The sequence below is a fragment of the Pyrenophora tritici-repentis genome, chromosome 2 (assembly GCF_003171515.1).
Source record: "Pyrenophora tritici-repentis strain M4 chromosome 2, whole genome shotgun sequence".
Taxonomy (NCBI): Eukaryota; Fungi; Ascomycota; class Dothideomycetes; order Pleosporales; family Pleosporaceae; genus Pyrenophora; species Pyrenophora tritici-repentis.
In genome coordinates, this window is record NC_089391.1 from 4498612 (window position 1) to 4515779 (window position 17168).

The window sequence follows — 17168 nt, forward strand, 5'->3', positions numbered from 1 at the left end:
TCGTAGCAGCTATGTTCGTAGAAGATCAATACCAATACCAGTCACCAGAAGAACCTCGTTGTTGTTATTCACCCGTACGATCGTACAAGGCCTACCAACAGGCATCATGTAAATGTTTTAGACAAACTAGACATAGTTTGGCGTCTAGTATTTTTGAAACGCAGAAGGTAAATCCAAAAAAGAGGAAAAGTGTTGAGAATATTCCGGTCACCTGTCACGAGGACGCTAAGTCACATGACCCACACCGCTCTATATTAGCCGAGCTTTGTATAGTTAGCAATTGACACACTTACATGCCATGACTGAGAGAGTCATTCTTTCTCAACAGGTTATGAGCCCGGCTTACGCGCTTGCGTGTGCATTGTGAGTGTCCGGAGTGTCGTTTCTTCGATATGGGCAGCAAGCTGGTATATGCGTGTCTACGCCAGAACAACCCAGGAGGTCGTCGCCTTCTATATTCTAAGACACTGGGTCGTCGCCCTGGCTGCCGCGAAGGGTATTAAGTCCTGAAGACACTGGGCCGTCGCCCTGGCTACCGCGAAGGGTATTAAGTCCGAAGAAAAATGGACTATCGTCCGGAGAAGCTGGGAGCGTCTCGAAGATACCTTGGGCGAGTTATACCCAATTCCGACGCGCGAGTCGAAGAGAGCAATGGTTGCTCTATCCCTTTTCAACCAACCTTTTGACAACGATTCGAATACCTACCTACCGACGGTAACCATCGATTCTTCCGAAAACAACTCGAATTGCCTGCCTATCGATAGTAACCTTTCGAGACCTTCTTTTTAAACTAGTAGCTACAGTTCGACAGCTACTTTCAATTCCTTAAACTCGAAAACCTACCGTTTGACGGTGCTCGAAGTTTTTTTACTCTCTCGAACGCTACCCACCTACCCCCACCCGATTTCTCGATCGATTTTTATCTTCTTTCCAAAGGATTTCGTTAAATAAACGCAAAGAAGCAAAGGCTTATATAACGATGGGGGAGAATAAGGGTGTTAGGGTCTGGAGCCCTGAATAGGACACAGACAAGGAGGCAGGAGCGGAGGAACGGAGCGGGGACAACAAGAGAGGAGAGCGTACATAGCTAGAGTACTGGGAGTACTAAGCTAGGGGAGCGCTAGGATAGAGGAGAGCGTACACAGCTAGAGTACTGGGAGTACCAAGCTGGGGGAGCGCTGGGACAGAGGAGAGCGTACACAGCTAGAGTACTGGGAGTACCAAGCTGAGGGAGCGCTGACTCTCACGTAGGAGTCGAGGGAGAGTCGGTATGTTGGTGATATCGATTCTACCTTGATTTTCAAACGCGAAAATTCTCTCGACCTTCTTTCTCGACCTTCTTTCTCGACCTTCTTTCTCGACCTTCTCTCTCGACCTTCTTTCTCGACCTTCTTTCCTCAACTCTTCACTCGGCCGATACCTCACTTTACTTGAGGGACTCGCAACGTAACGGCCACTATAGGGTGACAGGGAGGTTTCATTCTTGTTGACAAGGCACTTCTGGGGGAGTGTTGGAAAGTGCATGCAAGGCGTTCAGTGGAAGCATATAAAGGGAGAAGAAGCTTCGACTGCAAGACCTATACAAAGTAGTGGGTACAGCTGATCGGCTTATGGGGGAGTGTTGAGAATATTCCGGTCACCTGTCACGAGGATGCTAAGTCACATGACCCACACCGCTCTATATTAGCCGAGCTTTGTATAGTTAGCAATTGACACACTTACATGCCATGACTGAGAGAGTCATTCTTTCTCAACAAAAAGAACATTTGACGAATACCAGCTGGTTTTTATTTTATGTGAAGTTTCCGCGAGTTGAAAAAGAGAAAGCTATAGATAGAGATCGATACAGGTTGACACCCTCCATGTCATGCGAAATGCGGTAAAAGACGAGTTTTTGGAGCTCGGGCGGCTGATTTTATTAAGATATAATACTAGTCTCTAGAACAGTTATTGTAGCTTATGATGGAGTTTTAGAAAGCGGAACAGAACGTGTGGATAGTAGAGTTAAAATTTTCGGAAAATCCGCACATAGATCTCGTCTGCTTTTGATTTTTGAAAAGTAGTTCAGGAATATAGAAGAAGTGTAATGATAGAAACACGCTGTCTACTCTATCTTTTATATTCACAGCCCGTCATGCTAGTGCGCCAAGACACGACCTAGGTAGAAAGAAGAAAGGCAGACATTGCCAGACTAAAACAGAGGCCTCTTACATAGATAAACATATGTTATGTTTTGAAAATTTTGAAATATCCTCTAAGTAGATTAACTTGCGTGTTTTCTCGTTGCCTTTATAGTTAGAAACGAAAAGCTAGATTCATCTGTTGTGATGTATGTGCGCACACTTCTGCACACTTCTGTCCACCATCACGCAGACCGCCCGCTTAGTCAGCCGCGCATACAAACTCAGCGTCAAGCTCTACACTTTCCATTCCTCTATCACTATCAAGATGCACGGAATACTAAAAGCTGCATGTACATCGGGAATGCTCTCTGCTTTCCTGTCCTGGTCCACCTATAAAAAACCCGACAAAGCTGCGATGTTTCCCTCTCTTTTCCGCTCTTAAAATCTCTAACAAAAACAATTGCGAGAAATTATCAGCGAAGTCATCTCCTAAAAAACCAACAAATGAAGTTATCAATGTCTGAGTGCGCGGATTGAAAATTGTATGAACTATAATCTCAGACTTCCCTTCTTTATTTTTTCTACCTTCTTCTCTTTTTCACAAAATTAAATCGTGAAGGCAGTGCATCCATGTGTCTGTCTCCCTTCCCTTCCCTTATATCCGCATCCAGTACATGCCCTAGGAAACAAAAAAAAATAAACTCTTTGACTAGGACAATATGGAGTTCTTTTCTTTCCTAAACCGCTTATTCTCAAAATCAGTAATAACCTGGCCACCAGTTCCATGTCTCCGTCGGACTTGAGAAGATCATTTCCTAAACACATGATGCGTGCGCTGGCGATGCATAAAAACATTATCCTACCACTCCTTTCTACCTTCTCTAATACACTTTCCTCCTCTTTTTGAAAACCATCTATGAGAAGAGATATGGGAACTTCTCTGCTTTCTGTCTAAAACTCTATGAGACACGCTTTGAAAAGTTATTACGACAAAGTTCATATTCGTCTTTCCCAAAACGCATAGATGACAAATGAATGGCTGTTTTCCCGCTATTCTCTTCTCTAAAATACCGAAAACATGAAACACATGATCATATGGCGCGCCTGTGTTACGTACGGCTTTGAAAACTACATGTTCAACAGTTCAACATTATGAAAAGCGGAGTAATAATTTCACTTCTGAAAAGAAAGCAACAACGTGGAATGACTTGGTGTTCGTGTTGCCTTCCTCATATCTTGTACTAAAAATCATCCAAGCTCAGTTCATGTGAGATTTCCCCTGTTTCATGATATAGCTATGAGGATTGTCATGATATAATATGACTGCTTAGTAGGCTGTGCGGGAGTGGTAGAGTTAGTTGATCCAAATATCATAGCCGAACCCTCTATGGGTGATGCTATCCGAACTGTGATTTAGTATGAGAAAAAGACCGCTGCCTGAGCATACCGCGTCAAATCGCTACATACTACCGCAAAACACCCACACATGAGGCAAAAATATACATTTCATTACTATCCATACCACCCATGCAATTTTACTCCCTCACACACACACACGTCTTTAAATCTTAATCCCCTCCAAAATCGGCTTTGCCTCATCACTCTTCCACCATCCACCCTCACCACCCGGGAAACTAAACTTATCCATACTCTCGGGCTTCATCTCAACCGAATACCCAGGATCCATGGGTGTAACATAATATCCACCCTCAATCCGACTAGGGTGGAAAAAGTGCTCATGCAAATGATCCACATACTCCAGCACACTCTTCTTGCCACTGACAACAACATAGTCAATCGTACTGAGATGCTGCGTGTACTCTGGCAGGCCAACGCCGCCGCTGTGTGGCACAATGGGGATGTTGAATTTTGCGGCCATGAGAAGTACGGCGATGACTTCGTTTACGCCGCCGAGACGGCAGGCGTCGATTTGGCAAATGTCGATAGCGCCCGACGCGAGGAATTGCTTAAACATTACGCGGTTTTGGCACATTTCGCCGGTTGCGACGCCGATGTTGTAGGGTTTGAGGGCTTGGCGGATGGCTTTGTGTCCGAGGACTGTGTTTGCGTGTTAGTAAAGTCTCCAACAGATAGAATGATAGAAGAGGGGGAGAGAAGGGAACTTACCATCATCAGGACTCGTCGGTTCCTCAATAAACCACGGTTTAAACTCTGCCAATTGTTTCATATGCTCAATTGCTTCGGGCACACTCCACACTTGGTTCGCATCAACCATGAGCACATTCCCCTTGTCGAAGCCAATAATCTCCCGTGCAATACTTAGTCGTTGTTTATCTTGTGCCAGATCTCCTCCAACCTTGAGTTTGAAATGCTTGTACCCCTTTGCTAGCGTCTCCTTCAACAACCCTCTCATCTTATCTTCTCCGTAACCCAGCCATCCTGCCGACGTAGTATACGCCGGCACAGCCTTTGAATCCAACGCCTCCTGTAACCGCTCCTTCTTGCCCGCCTCAGCCTTGGTCAGAATCTCAAGCGCCTCCTCGGGCGTCAGTGCATCGGTGATGTAGCGGAAGTCGATCAAGTCGACGATTTGTTGGGGCGTCATGTCGGCGACGATGCGCCAGACGGGCTGGCCGAGCGACTTTGCCCAGAGGTCCCAGATGGCGTTTACCACGGCGCCGAGAGCGAGGTGGATGACACCCTTTTCGGGCCCGATCCAGCGGAGTTGCGAGTCGTTTACTAGGTGGCGCCATGTCTTGCCCCAGTTTGCGACGAGCGAGTCGAGCGTGTGGCCTTTGATGCGGTCGGCGAGGTAGGCGATGGCTGTGCAGACGATTTCGTTGCCGCGGCCGATTGTGAAGGTCTGTGTATATATATTAGATTGCGTTGCATATCATAACTTCTTGCGAGGGTAGTTCATTTGGGTGGTGGTTGAAAAAACTGTATCGAGAGATGGGGTGTATGAGGTGTGGTGTGGAATCAACATCCACCAGCACCACAACTCTCCCAATGCAACCACATCATGTACAAAGAAACAATTCTACTCACCATGCCATGGCCCTTGAACTCAGAGTCTGTATGCAGAATGCAGTAAGCAGAAGAATAGTCTCCCGCCGCATTCATAGCATCGGAACCAGTCTTATCCAGAGATGTCTACCATCCACTCATCAGCACACCTGTTCCTACCAAAACCCTTCCTTTTCATACATACCGGGAACCGAACATCCCTCGTCTCCGCACCTGTGATAGTGATAACCATGATTGTGTGCAACGCTACGCTGGTGTAACGTGCTGCTCAGAGTTTCTCGGAATGCTCGGAATAGTATAGCAAGTACCCCGCGACACGTTGTCAAGTTGATACAACAAGTTGCAATTGAGAAACAAGAACAAGAAAGGATTTCAGTTTGATACGATATATAGTGAGATCTGGACTTCTATTTATCTGTTCGAAAAAATCCAACCACGTAACCCGCTCCACTCCAGTCCCAGGCAGCTCGACCCAAAGCCAGCTGCCTCTCCAGCCATCGTGAGCCCTGAACCCCGCAATGCCCCTCATCATTCGTGGAAGAAAGCACTTCCGCCAGTCCCCCAGTCAGTAAGACCCGCTCCTTCCTGTCAATGGGGGAAAGTGGAAAATTAGGGGCTACGAGAATGGACGGTTTCGGGCAATTTATTTGCCTCACACGTGAGCATATGCTGGATGAATTCCGTTCAGGGTTCTACAAAGTTGTCTTGGGTCCCTAGTCTGGTGTGCTTGGTTACGTACCCGAGGGCTGAAGCACTTAGCCGAGAAGCTTGGGTTTAGACGACGCGTGAGGAGGTTTATACGAGACGAGTGGCCGACTACGTGGGGGTCGCTGTTGTGCAGAAGGAGTAGTGCTACCGACGGAACTTACTCGTGACTTACCGTGAACGATTGGTTATCATCACTTACCAGCCGCAGCATGAAACATTCGATGTAGAACATCAAGATCCAGCTGTATGTGTACGAGCGTGAATACAAACCAATATACACTCATCGATCAAAACTTCAACCCTGCATCAAGATAGAGTGAGCATCATACGAATGAACACTGTAGGTTAGTACTTGCGACTGAAATTGAACGGACGGACCTGGTATGATGATCGATTCCACACCCATTATCTACTTTCGTACCGTGATGCAAGATCCCGAGGACCCTACGTCGCGTCAATAGCTACTCGGAGAAGACCGCCCATATACTCACTCGCCCGTACCGTAGATTTCCCGTAGAAGGTTGACCCGTAGAGACCGCAATGCTGTCCGTTGTCTGTATGAACGTAAGACTACATACTTATTTGATACCTCTCTTCTCCGTCTCGCTGTAGTAGATGACAATACGCCAGAGCTTCTTGACAAGAGACTCAGCTTCCTCGTCGAGGGCCTAGGGAAACTGTTAGCAACATGTGAAAGATAGAGGGGTGGACGACCAGATACTCACTCCTTCCAAGTTCTCCACCAGGGCCTGAGGTCCGCGCCTGTCTTTCAGATAGTCCACAATGACATCGACAACCATTTCTTCCTGTAGACCCATGATCTCGAGAACCTTGTTTCCAGCCCAGTCCTTGATGTCCTTGTCGATGGTCTTCTCAGGTAGATGATCCCAAGAGACAGGCCACTTCCACAAGCCTTCCTTGTCAGTAGGAATGTCGCGCGCAAGCTGTCGCTGGCCTTCGAGAATTTCCTCCTGCGTGAGGTTGGCGCGGACAGCGGTATCGAAGTTGATAGGAACAAGAGTGCGCTTCTTAGTACCGGGCTGATCGGTAATTTCTTCGTCTTCGAGAAGGTTTTCGACGTCGGCAGCTGTGCGGCGAGGAGCAGCAGTCTGTTCGAGCTTCTTTGTGGCGGCACCCAGAGAGATCTTGAAATGTGAGGCGGGCTCGCGCTGTTCCTCCTTGCGCATGATTTCTTCGCCCTGCTCTTCCAGGAATGCATCGGCCTGACCACGAGCATGATCCTTTTGCTTCTTTTGTGTCGCGAGTTCACGTCGTTCTTGGTCCCGATCCGCGGCATCTTCCTTGGCTTCTTGACTACGATACTTTTCGCGCGCACGGATCCAATCGCTGTGGTCGCGGTAGTAGAGATCGCGCCTGGAAGCTGCTTGTTCATCGTCGTCGTACTCTCGGAGGAACTTTGCCTGTTCCGCGCGTGCTTTCTCGCGCTCCGCATCCTTGTTCTTAAAGTTCTCGTTTGTACGCTCGAGTGAGGCGACAGTACGACGCTCTGTGTTGAGCCATCGAGAAAGCTGTTTCCTATACGCTTCGTCGGCCTCCTCACTTCGCTTCTTCTGGCGACGGCGTTCAAGCTCAGAGTCGCTGGCTGAATCATCATCATCCTCGCGGTCAATGTAGGTACCATTGTTGATAGCACCACCGTTGACAAAGTTTACGCCACCTTGATAATCGCGGGGAAACTGGGAGTTTTTAGGTCCACTCGGTGCGCCTTGAACTCCACGCTCAGCACGCGGACCTAGTGGCACTCCGTTGGCACCGCCAGGTCCAGTAGGCGCAGAAGGAGGGGGCGAAGTGCGCCTCCCACTACGGCGGCGCTCTTCCTGCTCAACCTCTTCCTCCTTCCTCAGGCGTTCGCGATCGCGCTGGTTCGAACGGTCGCGGAAGGCTGCGATCTCAGCGGCAACAATCTCTCGCATCTCCGCAGGGATATCCGCAAGCTCATCCTCCCCATTGGCGAGGTTGACGAAAGCGACCTCCACATCCTCGCCATCTTGGGTTTGCGCATCTTGCATCATTGTGTCTCCAGCGTAGTCCATGGTGGCCGCGTTGGGTGGGTTGAAGAAGCTCGCGAGAACTTGGGAAAGTGCTTCCTTCGCACTGTCAAGGCGAAATTGGACAGTGGCCTCGTCTTCGTTTCTCGTCTTGCTCCATTCCTCTGCGTACTTGATCGAGGCATCGTCGACCATAAAGTGCAGTTTTGTGGTCTCGACCTCTTGCTCCTCTTCGCCTTCCTCCTTCTTGGCCTTGCCGGGCTTTTGGCGCTTCGTAGGTACGTGCACATCTTTGAAGATCTCGGCGGCCGTCTCCAGGCTCTGCGCGTCCCCAAACTCGGCGAAACCGAATGTCTGAGGTTTGTTGTTCGCATCGGTTGCCCTTGTCCAGCGGGCTAGCTTTCCAGCAGTCTCGAGAATGCGCTCCATACCCTCATCACCACCAACACCATCGGGGATGTTGCCAACAAATATTGTCCTTGCAATCTCCTCGCGACTGGGTGGGATGACCTGCATGGGACCGTCTCGGCGATCGCCGTCCCTATCCATACCGAGTCCACGGCGAGCGGGTGGTGCTGCATTATCCCTCCGTCCGCCTGCATGGCTATCAGCAGCTCCGCTCCGACCTCCCTGCGTTCCCAAGCGAATGACGGGCGCGTTGAAGTTGAAGTTGGGCATGTTGGCAGGCGCTTGCCATCCTGAGGGTAGAGCGCGCGGTCCGTTCATTGTCGGTGGGACTTGAGCGTTCGCGACACCTGGAGGAGCTGCGACGCCGGGAGGGGGTGCGGCAGCGCCTGGCGGACCTGAGAATTGTTAGCATATATTCATGTATATAAAATGACTACTTACCCATTCCAGGTGGTGCCATGCCAGGCGGACCTGCTGCAAAGCCCGGGGGGCGGTTGTAGCCGGGGGCACCTGCGAATGATTAGCTGGCTTCGCGTCACAATTACTGATGGACATACCGGGATAGCCGTACATGTCGACTAGCTATACGGTCGCAAATTAGGGAGGAGAAATCGAGATAAGTGAGAGAGTAAACAACCCAAGTGGTTGTCGCGTGCTGTGGTAAGCAACGACAGATACAAAGTCCGAACAGAATTGAAGCTACAAAAGCGCTCGGACCACGAACCCGCCGACAAATTTGGGAGCCGCAACTGCATGACCTTCACATTCATCGGAGCAACCTCGCACACACAATTGCCCGGCCACCAACACTCCAACAACTACCTCTTGGATGTCGCTGCTGTAATCCACCTAGATAACATACCATGGCATCCAGATCGCTGGGCGAGCTCATGCTCCGCCCCTCCACATTGACACGGATACCGTATGCACAACGGATAACCACACCATCATGGACATGTCAACGAGCGCTATCCAATACCCCACAGCCATCCGCACAACCGGCACCCAAATCCGACGAGGAGCAATTCATCCCCGAGTCGGAAGCCCAGCGACCACAAGGCCAATACACGCCCGAGTTCGAGGCCGCAAGACCTCAACCACGACCCCAAGCCAGCCAAGCAAAAGACACGCGAAGTCTCGACAGTCTCTTTGCTGGAATACCCAGAGATCGGGCTCCACCGTCGTACGTGCCGCAAGGCGGTACGCCAAACCCACAATCCAAACCTCGTCTGTTTGGCGCAGGAACTTTCGCAAGCAGTAACAGCATGAGGCCGAGCCGTAAGCCCAGCCTGTCATTTGATGATATGGATTTGCCGCCGGATTCGATACTGAACCCTTCACTTGCCAACAAGCCGTCTGATGCGGCGTCGCTCGCTGTCCAGCAGGAGAATATATTTGCTCAGTACCCCCGCTTGAACCCCGCGTACGGGCGCTCGGTGGATCTGGATAATTCCCGTGGGCGGGATATTGTGAGGGGGATTGGTATGCTGGGTAGTTTGATGGCAAGAAACAAGGTCAAAAGGGACTTCAACAAGCAAAGATACCATGAACGAGGGGGGTTGAAGAGGAAACGGTTGGCATCCGAGAGGTGGAGAGCAAGGTTCATGGTGGGCTTCAAAGCAGTCACGCATCGTGTCACTCAATTAACGAGGAAGGGATGGTAAATATGACACGTTAGACAGAGCCCTGTATATTGGGAGAGTCAACCGGGGTGTACATACATTCTGCACTATATCTGCATCTGCGCAAATCTCGCAGTAAATGCTTCTCGACTTGATATACACTGCACCCAAACATCAAATCCCTCAATCAACCCTCTTCCCACCGCCTCCATAGCCATATCCGCCCAAACCATACCCACTCCCCATACTCGCAACCCTCCCATTAGAAACCGGCAGTCCATATCCACTCCCGCCATTCCCAAAGCCCCTGCCACCCCCATTCATCCTCTCCGTCGCATACCTCTTTAGCCTTCGCGGCAACTCCACGCCCCTAAAATAAACCACGCAAACCGCCGCACTCGCCACGGCACTGAGGAAGCAATAGACCAGCGTTGATGTATAAATATGTCCTCCATACCCTGACCACCCCGGCGGCAGCGTAGTACTAGGATACCACCGCACGCTAAACTGCAAATTCAACTCATCCCCAATCGTAATCTTTGTATTCCGCGTATGCGAACTAACACTATACGCCGTCGCTGCATCCACAGTCCCCTTGCTCACACTCTTCGGACTCGCATGCACCAGCAGGTTCAAGTAATTCCCCACGTGCAAGTGGCTCAGTTGCAGTGTTCCCGCCAGCGCAATCACAAGCGGCGTGTACATTGTGCTTTGGGAACCTAGCACACCTTCCTGCGTCGACTCGTCTGAGACGCGGTACGTTTTTTCGAAGACTGAGGGAGGTAGTGGTTTGGACGGAATGCGGCAGGAAAGGGGCGCGTCGTTGTGGATGTAGAATTCGAGAAGGTGGAAGAATTCGTCCGTTATGAAGGGGATTGTACAGTTTATCTCGCCTTCGTGGCCGAAGAAGAGTTGCAGGGGGGCTTTGGTTTCGGCGCAGACGGGGAATGGTATGTATTGAAGGTGACCGGCGGCATCTACTATCTGTGGGGATTGTTAGTCTGGCTGTTCTGATGTCGTTGGATTGGTGTGAAGCGTTGTTTGTGGCGCACTTTGTCTTTCTAGGTGCGAGGAAGACGGCACACTATAGGTTGCAGCTGGCGAGGTAAAGGATAGATACGTACGTGTTCACCAGTTTCTCTATCGAGTTTGTTAGTCACTGCAGACAACTCGTGTTGTAGGATCAATTGACTTACATGGTCCTGTTCAGACAGCTCACTGGAATTGGTTCTCCGGGATTATACCCTCGCGCTTCTTCCATGCTCTTCATTGGCTCCTGTCCACTCAATGCTGTCGCAAGGGAAGACCAGAAGGCGAACAGCGCAACCGTAGGCAGCCATGATGGCGCCTGTGTTTTTCTGGTCATGATGAAGGCGACAATAACGAGCAAGATTGATGGACGGAGAATTATTATCGGAACTGGGAGCGAAAGACAGGGTTTAGCGTATAGGCATTGCGGTTGTGGTGGACCGTGTTGGTGTGGTGACCATGTGTCAACTTTGGACATGTGCGTTCGAGTACGAAGTTCCTTGGCCTGTGCCCCAGAGCACTCCCGCTTCAACTCCGCATTCCACGCGAGGGCCGTCCTATCATCTCTTGGATACAATACCCTGATTGCGTACATGGTCATTCTAGTGTTGTAGTATAGGGATATTATAGTGCACGAGAAAGACCGGTTTCTAATAAATCTAATGAAGTCTTTGTATCACTCAACTTGACCGCGGTGATTGGTGACTCAAAACTGCAGAGGTACATATATGTTCATTCTTATGTATATATATTGGTATCATCTTGGGATACTTCAGGATTTCCTCCTTCTTCTACCTATTATTCATGAGGTCATTTAGCCATTACAGCCAATCCCGGCACTTCCGTGAGCCGCTTACAAAGTAGACTTCTTCTTGAAAGCATTGATGAGGCCGCTCGTGCTGGCATCATGGGCAGTAGACTCCTTGTCGTCGTCGAGCTCAGCCTGGATCTTCTTGGCAAGCGACTTTCCAAGTTCAACACCCCACTGGTCGAAGCTGTTGATGTTCCAGATGGCGCCCTCGGTGAAGGTGAGGTGCTCGTAGTAGACAATCAGAGCACCAAGAGTGGCTGGGGTGATCTTGTCGGCAAGAATGGAGGTAGTGGGGCGGTTGCCCAAGAAGGTCTTGTGGGCAACCAGCTCCTCAGGGGCGCCCTCAGCCTTGACCTCATCAGGGGTCTTGCCGACCATGAGAGCCTCGGCCTGGGCGAAGAAGTTAGACGCAAGCATCTTCTGGTGCTTGTTGTTCTCTACAGGGTTGTGGCTCTTGGCAGCGAGAATAAAGTCGGTGGGGATGAGCTTGGTGCCCTGGTGGAGGAGCTGGTAGAAGGAGTGCTGGGCGTTGGTGGCTGGCTCGCCGAAGAGGATGGGGCCAGTAGTGTACTTGACGTAGTCTCCGCTGCGGGTAATGGCCTTACCGTTCGACTCCATGGACAGTTGCTGGAGGTAGGCAGGGAACCTGTGCATGTACTGGTCGAAGCTGAGACAATGTTAGATAAAGTACAACTGAGTACGTTCTGAACTTACGGAGAGACAAGGTGTGTCTGGGCACCGAAGAAGTCCGAGTACCATACACTTAGCAGACCACCAATGACGGGGATGTTCTGCTCTAGAGGAGTCTCCTTGAAGTGCTTGTCCATGGCATGGGCACCAGCGAGAAGTTGGTGGAAGTTGTCGAAACCAATGTAGAGAGCGACGCTCAAACCGATGGCGCTCCAGACACTGTAACGTCCACCGACCCAGTCGGAGAAACCGAACATGTTCTTCTTGTCAATACCAAACTTGGTGACCTCCGCCTCGTTGGTGGAGAGAGCCACAAAGTGCTTGGCAATGTCCTCTTGCTTTGCGCTCTTCAAGAACCATGACTTGGCAGTGTTGGCGTTGGTGACTGTCTCGGCGGTGGTGAAGGTCTTGGAAGCAATGAGGAAGAGCGATGTCTCCGGGTTGGAGTCTTTCAGGGCCTCTGCGATGTGGGTACCGTCAATGTTGGAGACGAAGTGGATCTTGAGGTCGCGCTGGGAGTAAGCCTTGAGGGCCTCTGATACCATGACGGGACCACTTTCTTGTGTTAGCCAGGAAGTTACAATAATTCGAAAAGCAGTTAATCAATGACGTACAGATCTGAACCACCAATACCAATGTTGATGATGGTATCGATCTTCTTGCCAGTGTATCCCTTCCACTCGCCGCTACGAACCTGCTCACTGAACTCCTTCATGTGGTCGAGCACACTATTGACGTCCTCGACGACACTCTGGCCATCGACCTTCATGGTCTGGTTGGAGGTATTACGGAGAGCGACATGGTAGACGGCACGGTTCTCGGTGAAGTTGATCTTCTCACCAGCGAACATGTCATCTCGGAGCTTCTCGAGGCCAGCCTCTTTTGCGAGCTCAATGAGAAGCTTCAGTGTCTCCTCTGTGATGAAGTTCTTGGAGAAGTCGAACAGGATCTCGGAGTTCTCGGCATCGTTCTTGAAGGTGCGGCTGAACTTTTCGAATCGCTGAAAGCCTTTAGATGACGTAGTTGGTTGGAGGGTCCATGACTTACCTGTGGGTCTTTCTTGAAGTACTCCTTAAGTACAATGTCCTTGCCGAGCTTCTGGTGGTGGTCCTGAAGCGCCGACCAGGCATTGAGGTCGGAGGCCTGTGCGAAACCGGGCATGTTGTGTTACTGAGCTAGTAGGGTGAGTATGTGGAATGGGCAAGAAGTGGGTCCTTGCGTACTTTGGTGATATGGCAATTGGGGATGGAAGTTGTCAATTGCAGTATACGGGGATGGAAAAGGTGGGAGTAGAGAGATTGTCAATGTTTTGGGTGGTCTGATAGCAGAAATGTATAGTCGAAGGCGCGGCCGAGACCCCGCTTGCGTCAGAGCTCCGTTGAGGAAGGAGGGGCACCACTTTTACCAGCACGACAGCCACGCGCAGGCTGTCATGACTTTCTGTTGGCTCAGCCTTACAAAGCCGCTCACTAAGAGGGGCTCTACCATTGCCACGGGTCTGCATGCATGTCATTGCCATTAAATGAGCCCTTTTGGTATGTCGGTATACTTTAGGGTAATGCAAAGAAGCTCTATCCGTGGACATGTCAGTACATCCGGTGAAGGCCATGCGCGTACCCTGACACCCAGTCCTTTGCACTTGTCGAGATAAATGGGGATATCGTCTTTATTTGCTTGCCTGAATCTAGGCTGATTTCATACAAATGCTGCCTCAAGCGCCGTGCCGTTGCTCCAGAACCCAAAAAGCATCAATGAGCGCTGAGATCCCACCAATCGCTAGGTCTTCTATCTGTGGATCCAATGCTTTGCCTGCAATCGGCTCCATCGCCGGAACAAGCCAAGCCACAACTCGACGGCCATTCTCCGATGCCGAACTGTTGAACATACGAACGCACTATCGCTCTGTTACACCCTCGAACGATGGGTCCTTCACCGAACCACCAGCATCGCCCAACCCAGCAACTGGGCGGTTGTACGACCATCCTGCAAATTGCTGCTGCATTGTCTGTGAGAGCATAGGACCGTCGACATATGAGTCTGTCGGTGCCTCGGAGGTGAATTCACGGTCAAAGTTGGCAGTGTCCTTTGCGTCAACCTGGGAATAATTAGTCTCTGCTGACTTGACAAGTTTTGAAGTTTACATACCACATTAGGCTTGAAGCTGGGCTCGTACTTCCTTTCGAGCAGCTTTCGCCAGTCGATGCTATGGAAGAAGTAGTGTGCCTTGATCTCCGCCGCGCCCTTTGCGCCCAACCGCTTGTCCGCATTGCGGTCGAGCAGGCGGGTCAACAAGTCTCGCGCAGCTGGAGGAACAACCTCAGGACCGGGGAAATGCAGAGGCTCGGTGAGAATCTTGCGGTACATGTCGTTGGTGTTCTCATCGTAGAATGGTGGCAGACCAGTCAACATCTCGTATAGTAGTACACCAAGCGTCCACCAATCTACTGACTTGGTGTAGCCGGCACCGGTAAGAAGTTCAGGGGCAAGGTACTCTGGAGTTCCGCAGAATGCTAAAGTATGTTAGTCATGTCCTCTAATCCGAACGATTAGTCATGACTTACTGTTAGTCCTGTCCTCGTCCTTCATGTCCAACTTGCAGAGACCGAAGTCGCAAAGCGCAATGTGACCAGTGTAATCGAGGAGGATGTTCTCAGGCTTCAAGTCACGGTAGATGACGTTGAAACCGTGTAAGCACTCCAAAGCACAGAGAAGCTCGGCTGCGTAGAAACGAGCGCGGTTGATGTCGAATCTCTGCTCTTTCTGTAGATGGTGGAATAGCTCACCACCGTTGACAAAAGCCAAGACAAGGTATAGTTTCTCTGGCGACTGGAAAGAAAACTTCAACGGTACGATGAACGGGTTGTTGATCTGGGCGAGTACTGAACGTTCAGCAAGCGTATGCGCGACTTCGGATCGGGAGATGATGTGTGCTTTACGGATCGTCTTGAGGGCGTAGATTCGGTGCGTATCTTTCTTCCTGTAGATTGTAAGCAACTGGTAACACAGCATGAACGAACTAGTACGTACTGCACCTGCATGACTTTGCCGAAACTGCCCTTGCCGACCACCTTGAGAAGCTCAAAGTCGTCAATAGCAAGACGGTCTTGTCGGTTCTCGACAAAGTTGACACCAATCTTCATCTGACCGCTACCGAACTGCACTGGAATCCAGTCAGCACCAGCCTGGCCAGCTGCGTCGTCTCCTTTTTGGGCCTTTGCATCCTGCTGTTGCTCCTCAAATCGAGGGTGAACCTTGAGTGTACCAATGAAGATATCCTCGTTGCGACCGGCGTTGGGCGTTGCCGAGGGATTTCTGATGTAGAGAGATACTGTGAGGTCGGTGACGCGGGATACATCGAACTTGTACTGGGTGTTGCTGCCGGCCCATAAGGGATTCTCGGGGGTACCTGAGACGGCATTGATGAAAACCTGCTGCTTGTCGAAATCGACCAAGGCATATGGCAGGTGTTTTGAGGAGTAGCGACCATGGATAGTGGGCGCGGCATTGATGCTGCCAGCGGCAGACTGTGGGCGGTTGGTGTAGGAGCCGGAGACTGCGTTGCGTGATGACGAGTCGGGGCGCATGGAACCTGCAACCGAGAGACCGCCGCCCTGGGACATGGAGCCCTGGTGGTGGCCGCCGCTGAACTGCTGCTCGACGCCCGGGGGCAGCGAGAACTTTTGGCCTTCATGCAGCGTGACTATCAGAATACCTGGGCGAACAGGCGGTGCAGGCGGGGCGCTCGCGTCTGCTCTTTGGGTCAGCACGAGTAGTTAGTGCAGTGTGAGGGCGCAAGTACCGGCTCCATTGTCTTTTGAGTCTGAAAGGGTAGTTGCGCTGCTGGCATGACTAGACGCCTTGGGCGTTGACTGGTCGACGATGGTCGACGTGGAAGACGAGCGACTGAAAGTGTTGGCAAGAGGCGCGAGATGCGTCTCCTTGAGTTCTGCAGGAAATAATTAGGCATTTCACACGACATGGGCGGGTGGCAGATATGTACGCACTCTTGGTGAGCTTCCAAGACATGGTTGCAGGAGCTCGGTGGGTGAGGTTGGGAGAACAGACAGACGGATACTGTGAGCGGTCGAGTGGAACGGGAAAGCGGCGAGGGGCGCACCAGGAAAGCCGAGTTTATGCTTGGTAAAGGTTAGGTAAGGAAGCTGGGAAGAAGACGGAGAGCGGTCACAGGTATAGGGAGCGGATGGTGGCAACGAGTCTAACGTCCGAGTGCCCCAGGCCTCAATGCGCTTCTTCTACGATGCTTCTCAAGATAGGGTCTCACGTTTGAGGGGTCATTGGGTCGCTAGCCTTAATTTCGGCCGGCGACCAGGTCGTGTTTCCCGCACTGACACGCCAATCCGCGCCTGAAGTCATTTCCTATTGTCGCTGTTTCGAGCCCCACGACGAGTGAGAGGAGAGCCCGCCGAGTGTTCTATTTTGAGCTAGGCCGACTGGTGACGATGAAGTTGGGCAGACGCGACAGCCTGTGACGTGCCGGCTGCAGCTTCCGTCGCGAACAACATCCCGTGCATGCGCGGCAACCATTGCCATTACTGACCGCCATCGCCATCGCCCATCAAGGGAGCCCAACACGGCGAAGACACCCTCGACCAGACGTGCCCGTCTTTGCCCAGAGCGCCAGATCAGGGCATTGCAGTTCGCTGTTTGACATTACTAGACTCTACCGACTCTGACACGCGTTTGTAGCGCACAGCCATAGCGCTTTGTCTCACCCAACCTCGGCGCGTGGCGAGGCCTCTCCTTCACCTACACCCAGGAT

General features: G+C 51.1%; 6 protein-coding genes across 6 annotated transcripts; 1 reads left to right on the top strand and 5 right to left on the bottom strand.

Moving 5' to 3' along the window:
- Window positions 1-3684: 3684 nt before the first annotated feature.
- Window positions 3685-5343, bottom strand: PtrM4_071580 (L-alanine-DL-glutamate epimerase and related enzyme enolase superfamily; the record flags this gene model as incomplete). The annotated part of the gene is made up of 4 exons (XM_001941538.2): window positions 3685-4181; window positions 4251-4947; window positions 5133-5237; window positions 5296-5343. 4 exons carry the CDS (start codon window positions 5341-5343, stop codon window positions 3685-3687), a joined length of 1347 nt encoding a protein of 448 aa, XP_001941573.1.
- Window positions 5344-6397: 1054 nt separating this feature from the next.
- PtrM4_071590 (PWI multi-domain protein) lies at window positions 6398-8809 on the bottom strand (the record flags this gene model as incomplete). Its single annotated transcript, XM_001941537.2, has 4 exons — window positions 6398-6487; window positions 6545-8631; window positions 8678-8746; window positions 8794-8809. The coding sequence occupies 4 exons, from the start codon at window positions 8807-8809 to the stop codon at window positions 6398-6400; spliced, it is 2262 nt and encodes a 753-aa protein (XP_001941572.1).
- A 290-nt stretch (window positions 8810-9099) lies between these two features.
- PtrM4_071600 (mitochondrial 37S ribosomal protein bS21m) lies at window positions 9100-9900 on the top strand (the record flags this gene model as incomplete). Its single annotated transcript, XM_001941536.2, has 1 exon — window positions 9100-9900. The coding sequence occupies one exon, from the start codon at window positions 9100-9102 to the stop codon at window positions 9898-9900; it is 801 nt and encodes a 266-aa protein (XP_001941571.1).
- Window positions 9901-10835: 935 nt separating this feature from the next.
- On the bottom strand, window positions 10836-11224 carry PtrM4_071610 (uncharacterized protein; the record flags this gene model as incomplete). The annotated part of the gene is made up of 3 exons (XM_066105951.1): window positions 10836-10838; window positions 10983-10998; window positions 11055-11224. 3 exons carry the CDS (start codon window positions 11222-11224, stop codon window positions 10836-10838), a joined length of 189 nt encoding a protein of 62 aa, XP_065964578.1.
- A 516-nt stretch (window positions 11225-11740) lies between these two features.
- Window positions 11741-13549, bottom strand: PtrM4_071620 (Pgi, Glucose-6-phosphate isomerase; the record flags this gene model as incomplete). Its single annotated transcript, XM_001941534.2, has 4 exons — window positions 11741-12365; window positions 12413-12943; window positions 13003-13388; window positions 13436-13549. The coding sequence occupies 4 exons, from the start codon at window positions 13547-13549 to the stop codon at window positions 11741-11743; spliced, it is 1656 nt and encodes a 551-aa protein (XP_001941569.2).
- A 550-nt stretch (window positions 13550-14099) lies between these two features.
- Window positions 14100-16414, bottom strand: PtrM4_071630 (SPS1, Serine-threonine protein kinase; the record flags this gene model as incomplete). The annotated part of the gene is made up of 7 exons (XM_066105952.1): window positions 14100-14262; window positions 14284-14483; window positions 14534-14898; window positions 14950-15365; window positions 15416-16136; window positions 16188-16334; window positions 16393-16414. The coding sequence occupies 7 exons, from the start codon at window positions 16412-16414 to the stop codon at window positions 14100-14102; spliced, it is 2034 nt and encodes a 677-aa protein (XP_065964579.1).
- Between the last annotated feature and the right edge of the window lie 754 nt (window positions 16415-17168).